The 12,063-nt window shown below is 38.9% G+C and overlaps 1 protein-coding gene across 1 annotated transcript; it reads left to right on the forward strand.

Annotated features, from left to right (window-relative positions):
• The first annotated feature begins 7,237 nt into the window (after positions 1-7,237).
• LOC137192129 (helix-loop-helix protein 2-like) lies at positions 7,238-9,856 on the forward strand. The gene is made up of 2 exons (XM_067602643.1): positions 7,238-7,589; positions 8,853-9,856. The coding sequence occupies exon 2, from the start codon at positions 8,882-8,884 to the stop codon at positions 9,251-9,253; it is 372 nt and encodes a 123-aa protein (XP_067458744.1). The 5' UTR covers positions 7,238-7,589; positions 8,853-8,881; the 3' UTR covers positions 9,254-9,856.
• Positions 9,857-12,063: the final 2,207 nt, after the last annotated feature.

Here is a 12,063-nt window from a genome sequence, read left to right on the forward strand (position 1 = left end):
TATCCTATATTATATTATATTAGTTCCTGGTTTCCTTTGCAATCAAGAGTTTGATTTGATGGTATTTATGATTTAAACATTGTTTTTGAATATCTGCCAGGGCTCAAGGAGGTTAAAGCCAAAGGGAGTGATAGCAATCCAGATGGTAAGTCATGAATTTTGGCTATATATTTGACGAACAGAATCACTGTAAAGCATGCAAACTGCAACCTTTAACAGATTAATGCCACTGATCTAATCACTGGAATGACTGTAAGTAAACAGAGCACCAGGATTTACAGTGATCTTCTGGCACGCTCTCAGTACGGCTCCCTGGCCAGGACAGAAATTAAAAGTAATTCAAGCTATGGCAGCTGGAGAAGGTTTAGGTCTTACAGAGGCCACTTTCAAAATCTTGAATTTCAATGGTATAACAGGGCCCTTCCTCTTCTGTTTCATCAGAACCAAATGATCAAATACAAAAAGAAGCAAAATATAATAAGCAAAAAGTAGATCTTTAAGAAAGTGTCCTAGTTCCAACATTAACCCCAGCCACGAGACTAATATAGACTCTGAGTATGTGTAGCCTGGTTTTCACACTTTTAATTCATATGCTAGCTATCACCTCTTAAAAGTAAGTTTATTATGAGCATTGGACTAGCTAAACTACGGTATATGTGACTGAGATTAAATTACAGTAAATTACGTCTATGAAATTACCTCTCTTCAACAAAGTAGTCCCCCAGGAAGCAGCATACACCAGCAAGAGCCATGTGGCATCATCTGCAGCGAGGAAATCACCATTTCTCATGAATCTGACATGTTACCAGCTGCACCATAGTTGAATATTCATATAAAGTTTGGAGTAGGAGGATATAAGAAAAGTTTGTGAATAATCCCTATCAGCAAGAGCTCAGTCTCATATATTTACATCAGACAGCTGCTTCTGTGACTTCCTGTCCCAAATCAAAGCTGTTATTATGATTTTCTCATGAAACAGAAATAGCCACAAAAAGATACAGGTGGTGTGTCCTCAGAGATTTTAGAGTGTTGTTGAGTGAATGTTGAGATCACCGGTTGTTTGCTCAGTTATACAGCGTAGATGACAGCAAATGAAAACCTCTTTAACTCCACATGCATGTATATACTCTATAACAGTACAACAACAGTGAAATATACATCTCAATCCAAGATGTGTACATAGGATAATTGTTTTTTACACACCATCTAAGCCAGAGGAAGAGCTGTATATTACTATAACTCCAGGTTTTGTGTGAGACAGTGAAAAGTGACACAGGGTTGGTGACAGAAACTGTGAAGCTGTAAGTGTCTGTCACTTGCTTCCACGCATAAGCATTTCAATTTTGACATGAAAATAATGTCACATGTATCTAATCATTTGCCACATTTAATATAGAATACATTTAACATCACCTTAAAAGTGGGTTGACAAACTTAATCCATCTTTAAGTCTTTCATCCGCTTGTTTAAGGTCAGATACAGAGGACTAAAGAACGTGGGTCAACATGAATAAGAGGCCTCTATAAAACATGTAAATCTGTCAGTATATGACTTTCTATATACAGTGTGTCACAGCAGGTATGGTAAACTGATGCTGCATCATGCTCGTTTTCTGTTAATGTGACATTTGTTCATACTTAAGGATGGGTGGAAAAAAATGACAAGGAGAGAAGACTTCACCAATAACACAGTTCTAAGTTCTCAATATCACAGAATAAATTGAGGAAAGAGAGACAAGTTCAAAAACAACATTTTCTGTCCGTGTCAGGGAATATTATAATGATGGAGAACAATAAAAGCCTCAAGGAAAGAATGCACAGTGTAATCTTTCTCTCAACAGTCACTTCCACAACACATTTTATGTATGGCAATTTGTTAACATCTCACAATACTTAACTGTGGCCAAAGAAAGCCACTCAGTCCTGATAGTGACGGACTGTCTTGCATTTTACTGACTGGAAACATCCTGGTCAGCTGCAGAGAAAATATTATTGTACATTTGGCATGACTTGAGACCAGGTGTTTTAATAAATTTGAATTCGGACTGTTCTCATATCAGACCAATAAACTGCCCTCATTTCAGTTATAAAGGGGCAATAAGGGTCTGCTATTGCTTACAGCTCTGACTATGAGTTTCCTGGCAACAGATGGTCCCAAAATAAAGGGATACACACTTCTTCTTGCGTGTAACAAAAAAGAGGGATACAAGAAGATGAAATGGAGCATAATTGACATTGTGCATTTGCAATGTTCAAATAAATAATCTAAATTTGCTGAGGTGACTTTGAGTACTTTGGTTTTTCTATTTTATTTCATTTTGAATGCTCCTTAAATTGTGTTGAGAGCAACATCCGCTGCCCTTTTCTGATGTCTCTTCTTACACTTTATATCTTCAGTTGAAAATGAATATGTATGTTAAGTGGTACTTAACTTCTATATTAAGGCCATTGAATGTAATATATTTCACTATGTTTGTCCTCTCTTCTCATTCTACTTCCTCTCTCTCTGCTGTGTCCTCTTTGGGATAATCAGGCACTTATAATGTTTGTCGTCCAAGTATGGTTTCCAGAGCCAAAACCCTCCAGGCAATGTGATGAAGTGATGTTCACTGAAGTGTGACAGTGTGTTGTAGAGAAACACTGAGTTACATTGTTAACAGAGTGGATGAAGGACTAACCTTGCGCATATTTTATTCAGTGTTACAGCACAGGCCTGCACCGAGATGAGAGCGACTGCTTCCAGAGTAAATTCTCTGACTGAAATGAAAGTCTCTCTTTTTGTGTTTTCTTTTCGCTGCCACATTTACATGTTGTATGCCTCTCCGCTGTCCACTGACTTCCCCCGAGGAGTTAGAAACAGGTGTTCTCCGCAAGACATATTTAAGGAGTTTGAACAAACAACAATTTTGAAATGATGCTTTAAAGTTTGAAGGAGATAACGCTCAAATTTTAGCTCACAAAAACACTCACATGGGTTTTCCCTTGTGTTCTTCTCAGGCATTCAACAAATCCATCTACTCTGCTTTTCCATTTAAGCTTCCCTGTATCAATTATATTTTGTAGAGGGTGTGTTAACCGCCTCGTCCTCCTCTTCTGCTGTTACACAACTCTCTCGTCCCTACACTGCAGCTGGGAATTTTGTGCACAAGCCTGAAAGCAAAACTGATCTAAGTGCTAGATTGGAATGAAAACTCTATAAAAACTTGTTAGAGTGGATACATAGATTGTTTGTTTTGTTGTCAGTAAACAGAGGACAAGGGGATTACTCCACTGAATTAAATTATAGTGTTCCACTTTATTTAACTTTTGCAAAATACAAACAAATGCCTTATTTAATGAGTCTGTACGTTATTTGTTTATTTGGATCTCTTTTAGCTCAAGGCTAATTTCCCAAGAGTCCATCTTAAAATCAAAATAAGAAAATGTTCAGAATACTACAGGCCTATGGCACAGATAGATACACACACACATACACACCATTTACTATATACACATGATTATAATACACTCACACACTCAATTAAGCTTAATCTTACATAAAATACACAGTATGTGTACTTATACTTTCCATTTACACCAACACATCTGCATCTAAACTTAACGTCAGTTATTAGTCATATCGTAAACACATTATTGTTTTGAGTTCCATTGTTCATGTCTGAATACTTATTGGTCTTTTGAACTTTTGATTTTTTCCAAATAGTGCAACTGAATGTTGTCTCACATATTTTTCTACTGTGAGTAGTCATTTCCTAACAGTTTCCTCATAATTTCTTAAAACATCCTGAAAAGTAATTTGGTATTAATTATGGGAAAATAGAGGCAACATTTTGAGTGTCTTAGTTTGTTTGAGTTTAAAGGTACATTGATGTTAAAAGGAATTTCCTTGAAAGAACTGCTCAAATTGAATCAGTTTATTATTGGAAACTTCATTCCTTCATATACCTGTAGACAAATAGGACATTTTTACATGTTCACCTGACTGGCTGTTATGTTAAGTTAGCAATTATAATAACTTTGTGAAGAGGTACAAAACTAATACAATGTTACAGTAATTGGAATTAATTGTTAGAAGAATGATTGAAAATTTCTCTCTATTTTTACTTAAATTTGTGCCTAAAAATTATAGCGTTATCAGCACTTTTTGTGACCTTCTATGAAATGAATAGTTTACTGAAAGGGAATACTTACATCTATGACAGGAATGTAATATATAGTATATACAAACTACTGCAAATCCAAAGTTTCTCAAGCTGATGTTCTGCTGTTCAATTCTTGTTCATGTTAAATATCAACAATACATTATTCATGTTTATAATTTGCGATGAAGGCTTTTGACATTATTTTCTAAAGAACATCATCTTCCTCCAATAGTGAAAAAAGAAAACACAAAGTCTCTTTCTTGACTCTGCACACATTTAAAGATTGTGCCAAAAAGACTTGAGAAGCACAGAACCGCTGCAACGTCTCAACTCTCTTCCTCCTCACCGCAGTATCCATGGTGACAAAGCTGATTGATTAGATGTCATCTGATTCCAAATCAGCAGAAACAAAATATGACAGCAGATGGTAACCAGGCAAAGAGGGGAATTGAGGTGGGGGAGTGGGGTGGGGTAGGGACCAAATTAAAATGAAACTACTTCAGTTCATTTGCATCTCCAGGACTGTGATTGGTTGATGACACATGAAAATGGCAAATAAACACGACAGAAGGTAAAAGTGATAGAAAGGAAGAGAAAGGAAGAAGGACACAGGTCAGTCTGCAAGAATCTTTTTCCACCACTGAAATCCAGATGCCATGATTTAAAACATATAAAGTTATGGTGCTGTAGTCGTGAGCACAAGATTCTGCACATTCATGTTCATTAACATATACAAATGCACATGTGCATGCATGCACAGATGAGGAGGAGGAGATGGAAATGTGAGGGTTGTGGCTCTGGCCTTTAAACAGATGGTGTCCAGACTGAGACAGACGAGGAGTTAAACCCAGGAGAGTTGTTGTAGAAAAGGGGGAGGAGAGAACACAAGAGAGGCGAGATGCAGTGAAGGAAAGGGCACAGAACCTGAAAGTCCTCCCATGATACTGTACTGTATGTTCACAAGGGATTCTACTGAAATCAAGTGTTTTGTGCTGCTGTTCATTGGAGGTCCAGTTTTACATGTACAGTGGAGAAACATGGCTTTTGTAACATCTCATTTGAATGTTTTTAGTGCATTTGGACATAAAATGGATAATTAAAACATCTTGACTTTTTCTTATCACTCGTGCCGACCAGGTGTTTGCAGCAGAAGCCCAGATTATCCGGAGTCTAGAGTATAGACTTTAAGTTTGGACAGATGCGACGGAAGGGATCGGGCATTATCTATTCATTAGTCCTGCTGTGAAGCTGGGCTGCAGTCAAAGTCTGAGCCTCCAGATAAAAAAAACATCTTTCTCAATACTCATGAAAGGCAATGAAAAGTAGATTCTAAATTTTAAACAAATTTAAAAGAAGAATTGACAGATAAATGTAGCTTTTACCCTGATTTCCCAACATCAGGCTGCTGTTTCATATTTGTGACAAAGATGTTTCTCTATAAGAATAATATATTCTTGAAGACTAAACACGTATTTTCTATTTTAGACATTAATCAGAAACAGTTTTCTGAACATTTTTAATCACTAATATGTTTTTAATCTGATCAATTTAATTTCAGCACCTGGAGCTGTCCATACTCTGACTTTTTTCTTTAGGACACAGCCTATATGTGCTTGAATGTGATAGATACTGAAGATTTTTTTTATTTCAAAGCTGATAAACATATTTGATGGAGCTCAATAAGGGCCAGATTCATCATATAGGCCCTTATTGCCACTGAGAGCATGACACATAGATTTAGGTGACAGATTAACCGGGAAAAAATACATAAAGTTGGGCATTAAATTGGGCTGGAGCCCACCACTCGATCTCCTTCAGTATCAATGGATGTGAGACTGCAGCAGTAACTCAATTAATTATTTACACATTCTGATCTTACAGCCTTGTGATCCTAAATGCTTTCCTGCACAGCAAACAGGTAAACTGTTATACACAATCCAAGTTCTTACAGTGAAATCTTCAGGAAGAGGGCAAAGCAATCAGACTGAGGGTCCTGTAATAATAAAAGATGCCCCTCCTGCCCTCAAATCACCCCAGTCATCACTGAGAAGGGTAAACAAATACCAATGTTTACTGAGAAATCATCTCCTTCACATGACGCATCTCTCTCCCTGTGATGAGCAGCGTATCCAGGTCATTTCCCAATCGACAAGACCGAAATGGTCACATAGAGAGAATGATAATGATGTTAGCCATATGCCAAGGCCTTCTCAATAACCACACATGATCCCCAATTGAGCATTTATGGTGCCATTTCTGACAGTGTCTGAGGAAACATTTTCCACCATCACGCCCTGGTGGTGATTTACTCACGATGATTATGTTAGTAATGATTAGCTCTGACATTTCCCTCTAAGAGATAAGCAGATCAAACATAAAATGCCAGAACCTCGATCCCACACCTACCACACATGACCATACATCAGCCTACAATCTGAATCACAATATTAAGATTTATACTTTTTATGGTTTATAACTTGCATGGCAATGGATAGAGTAACCTTTATCAAACTTATGTGCCAATTTCTTTTTTTCCTGCTTTGGAAAATGAGTACAGCCTTAAATTCATGTCCCATACAAACATCTTATCCGCCACCATCTCCTTCCCAGGTACCTCTGTCAGCACTGGGCCTATGAAATGGCAAAGCGAAAGTGAAAATTTACAGTTTATTGGACCCAATCTCTGTTGTGCAAGGTGGTTTACAGATCCCTAGCTCTCTAGATATCAGCTGCATTTGGCTTTTAAACCCCGATCTTTCATCATAACAGTGAGCTGCTTCTACTTTGTTCGCACTTAAAGTTTAATGGCCAGACAACAGCAGGTGTTTCAACCTGTTTCTGATTGAAACATTTCACTTTCTATTGAGACACGGGTGTTCACTTGACCTTATACTAATAGGATCCTGGAAAATATGGCGTCATTGCCAGTAGTTTCGCGTCCAGTGGACTATAATTAATTTACGCTCATGGACAGCAAGGCGGCTAATAGGTTCACTGGGTTGTAACCTTTAGAATGAAATGGCTGCACCTCATCCAAATCTGACTATAAAGCTTTGCTATGCGCGTACGTGTGTTTTTATCAGCTGGGAATGAAAATGAAAGGAAGGAGAGGTTTGGATAACAAACGCCCTCACTGTGCGTGTCGTCACTTCGCTCCTGTTTCGTGGAAAGATGGGGGTATATCTCATCCTGCGCACAAACAGGCGAGGCTGCATACTGAAGGGAGGGATGCGCACCTGACAGTATGACGGACAGGGAGGAGGACCAGCAGGGCTGCGTGGCTGTTTCACCCCAAGTCAAAGTGAATCTCACGTCCCGTTTTCAGCTCTTCGACCTGGCTCAACTAAAACAAGACCAGGATAGCATGGAGGCTGATCGGGAGCTTAAGACCTAACTTTACCTGTTGGTGCGCGCTGAGTGTTGCTTCATATGTGAGATTCTGTGTGAGGTAAGTTCAAATCAAATTTATTTCTTTTTTTTCTGCATCCAGCAGTGATTTTACTCAATATTTGCTCTCCTGCGCAGTTTCCAATGTTTGGAAGCTTCTTTGTGTATGCTCAGTTGCTCAGATTGCAAGCTTTGATTTTTATTTTAACTTATAACAGCCCGCCCCGTCTTGATAAAATTAGAAATTAATTAGAAAATAAATCAGAGCCTTCAAGTTACTCCTGCTCTTCCGGGGCAAGCAGCTCACCTGCTCATTAAGAAGTTAAAAAGATTAAAGCAAATAAGGAAAGGTTAAGGATAAAGTGCATTTGTTTTTGCGGTATTGATATTCTTTATGTGTTTGTTTTTTATGTGAGAGCACACACTGTGCAAATGTGTCTGTGTTTTTGAGGAACGCATAAAACACACTTTATGGAAACACATTTCCCCTTGGGACGATAAATCGATCGATCTTGTTTCAGCACCTCGGACAGCGCTGGTCGCTGGGACGCAGCCGTGCAGATCCGCCAGCAGGAGGCAGCACGAGTCTCTCATATGTCAGAGTCCTTTGTTCTGTAGTTTTTAAAACTTCTACAAAAAAACAAAAATCAGCAATTATAATAACATACGTAACATAACATAATCACCAATATAAGCCAAGTAATTTTACGATTTCGCCAACTTTAAAAGTGTAAGTCTCTTTCTGGATCCAAAACTTGGTTCAAGTTTGAAATCTTGTATCCACCATCCTCCAAGATGTCTGACACATTTTAAAGTAAAGTTTACCTTCAATGAAATAAGACAAGATATACTTTATTGGCCCCAAGGGGTAATTTGTCTTGGGTTCAAGTGTTGGATACAGCTGCATGTAGAAAAATACAAGCTACACACAAAATGTACATAATCTCAGTATGTACATGAAACCGAACAGACACATACACAATACATTATTGCTATAAAATGATAAAACACAATGATCTGTGGCCAATACAGAGGCAGAGCATATTCATAAGAATTAAAACAATAAAAAGGTGAAAGTCAGATGTGCAAAGGAGCCAATGTCCATAAATTAGATATCCAATTAAATAAAACAAGCTTTAAAAAAAATATTTTACTCACTATCAGTCAATATCGCACATAAAATCATATATACATTACAGTCCGTAAAAATAAACAGCTTTGTAATAGATAGATTAAGTCACACAGGTTCTCTGCTCAGCAGTTTTAAAGAGGTATAGGGACAAAGCAGGGCTTTTTACTTTACTGAACTTCTGTCATTTTCTAGGAGCGCTGCAGTCTAAGGACAGGAGCGTGATGCTCAGTCCTGACCAGCCCGAGCCCGATCTACCTTGGGGACAACTGCACACAGAGACCCTGTTGGACACTTTCAATGTGGAGGGTGAGCCCATGCCGTTCGAGCCCATGGATGGAGATGGTAAGGCGCGCTCCGTGCACGCGCCCGGTCTCAGCAGAGAGGAGAAGAGACGGAGGAGGCGCGCGACAGCTAAATACCGATCTGCGCACGCCACCAGGGAGCGGATCCGTGTAGTGGCCTTCAACGTGGCCTTTGCAGAGCTTAGGAAACTGCTCCCGACGCTCCCGCCAGACAAGAGGCTGTCCAAAATAGAGATCCTGAGACTCGCGATTTGTTACATCTCCTACCTCAACCATGTGCTGGATGTTTAGGGATGTAAGGAACAAAGAGCTGCCTAATTGGATGCTGCACTGAGGCTGGATGACTGTTTGTAACCAGCCAGGACAGGTGACTGATACCTGGAAGCAACAGTCCTATAAAGGATTAAAGAAAGTGTCTGTTTGTGTGGAGTTGTAAGGTCATTTTAATGTAATGGAGTAACTCTAGGCAACACAGACACACTGTAGCCTCTTCAGCCTATATGATTATGGGAATACCACATAAATGTTTCATGAGCAAAAACTGCTGCAGGACTGTAGGCTTACTGTTATGGATGGAAGGGATGGAATATATTGAAAGCTGCTATGCTGGTGTAGTCTAGCTATGTAAGCTTGACTTTAAATCTTCGGCCTTGTCTTTAGTTCAGGCCTCTGTTGGGACTTGACTACTGCTTGCACCAGTTTGTATAATGTTTATTGCAATTACACAGAAAAAGTATAGTCTACTGGACTTTCAAAATGTATAAATATAGTCCTGTGCTTGTGGGATTTTGTCTGTGGGATTCAGTTGAAATCCATTTTGAAAATAAACTGTGAGCTAAAAATATGTTTAAAAAACATGTTTGATGCAGTTTTGATCCCAGTCATCTTACAATATTTCTGAACCTAGAGGGTTTTTTGAAAATTAAAGCCTTATTAGATTTTATCTAAAAATGTGTCCTCTGAAAGCATTTTGGAAGTGTTTGCTGTTTGTTTTTTTAGCTATTTATTTATTTATTTCAAGCAAAGCTACTGCTCTATCTCTGTCACCATGGTGGAGTCTTGGTATTTGTTGGGGATGCTCTCCCTCTGGATAGGGCAGGTGTTTCTCTAGACAAACCAAAGTGGCCGTCCATCTGCCTTCTCTCTAGAGACATACACACACACACACACAAATGCATACACAGTACATACAAATGAGTGAATGTTAAAGTAAAAAAATAGCCAAAATACTTTGCAGAACCATAAGTAGAATGACTCTATAGGTCTTTTGGTAAGTGGCAGTAGGAGTCAATATTACTTATATTTATTCTTACTGTCAGTAGCACACAGTAAACATTTTTATAACATTACAATAAAATGAATTTTTGTGTATAAATAACTTATTGGACCTACATTTTTGTCAGTGTTTGACATACTGCCCTGGCTTTGCCTAAAGGTGTCTTTTATCTTGTATGAGCTCAGGCCGTGGACGTGAACTCCTGCTTGTCCCTTTGGTTTTTCTCTCCATTAGTCAGAAGCAGGCTGCACTCCTTCTCATGTCCCTTTATGTGAGTCTCTACGGTGTAATATGGCCCAAGGGGCTCAGGGTATTATTCCTGTCCACTCCAGCAGCAAGAGTGACAGCCATTTGTCTCCACACTGCACATTAAACACACTACACACTTCTTCTACACACTGGATACAATGGGGCTAAGCCTGACATCAGAGTTTAAGATAAATGGGGCAGGGAAAGTAACAAAGTCCATGCATAAATGATTATTAATATTCTTTACAGTTTTAGCCATTCTGGGTCAAATACCAAAACTAGGCTGGAAGGTATTAAAGTCTGCACAGCTATCACTATGGGGCCACAGTAATATTAGACTTGAATAGTCTCTTTGAGTAAAATTTCATGTGTGAACAGGTTTGGAGCTGAAGCGTGGTTATATTTTGGACATTCCCTCTCATGCTCGATCATAATATTCTTCAATGTGTTAAAGATTTGTCAGAAAGTCTTCGTTTTGAAGGAGCAACACTGCCCTCTGATGGAGTTTCTTTGAGGAAAATTAAACTGTAAATGGTTCATATTCACCTTGTTTAAAGGACCAGTGTGTAGGATTTAGTGGCATCTAGTGGTGAGGTAGCAGATTGCAACCAACTGAATACCCCTCCTCCTCCCCCTCCCCTTCCAAGTATATAGGAGAAGCTATGGTGGCCACGAAACTCACAAAACGTGAAAAGCCGTCTCCAGAGCCAGTGTTTGGTTTATCCGTTCTGGGCTACTGTAGAAACGTGATGGTGCAACATGGCGGGCTACGTGGACAAGGACCCGCTCACCTTATTTTCTTAAATTCTACACACTGCACCTTTAAGTCTTTGACCTCTGTGGAAAATTTAATCTGTTTTAAAGAGAATCTTGCACATTTTTCCTGTTGTTTAATCATAACCTGAAGGGCCAGGTTTGTTACACAGAACCAAGAGAGAAGTCGTCTTTGGAAACTGTTTGGAAAAGGGCAGGCACTTTCAAAAAATATTTGGCAGGTGATTGGATGAACCATCTGTCTATCACCATCTTACTTTGTGAGGCAGCTCTATTCGCAACGCTGATTGGTCTGAACCACCAGTGTTTCTGAAACAAGCGCAAAACTTGAAGCCTGACAAGATGGATTCTTGTGTGATTTTGTAATGTTTTGATCTCACGAATTCAGCTTCCTCACAAGGTTAGTTTAATGAGGCTTTTCCAGAAAGCACTGGCCTTAATTCTACTATATTTTCAAGACAATTGTATGGACAATAGTATCTGCGTCACTAATGCATCATGCAATCGTGCTCTGCCGAAGTTTTTCAAAGTTTTTCTAATCATTTTAAGTCTGGTACTCAGCTCTCAGAGTCCTGATGTTGTTGTTTTATGAGCTCATTACTTGATTTCACCTGGTTTAATAAATATACTTATGCTATGGTTTTCCCTGCTCACCTAAATTGAGGTGAGTCACACATTAAGTTTTTTTGACCACCTAAGCAAAGTTGGGGTGGTCAAAGCTTACTGCTGTTCAGATGATAATCAAGGTTATAGCCACATGTTTTTATTTTCTTTGAACCCATAAAAACACTGCTATATTCAC

This window comes from Thunnus thynnus, chromosome 11 (genome assembly GCF_963924715.1).
Source record: "Thunnus thynnus chromosome 11, fThuThy2.1, whole genome shotgun sequence".
NCBI classification, from domain to species: Eukaryota; Metazoa; Chordata; class Actinopteri; order Scombriformes; family Scombridae; genus Thunnus; species Thunnus thynnus.

Bases quoted from the DNA above. Each gene is read 5' to 3' on its own strand.
- LOC137192129 (XM_067602643.1), top strand. From the start codon at position 8,882: ATGCTCAGTCCTGACCAGCCCGAGCCCGATCTACCTTGGGGACAACTG.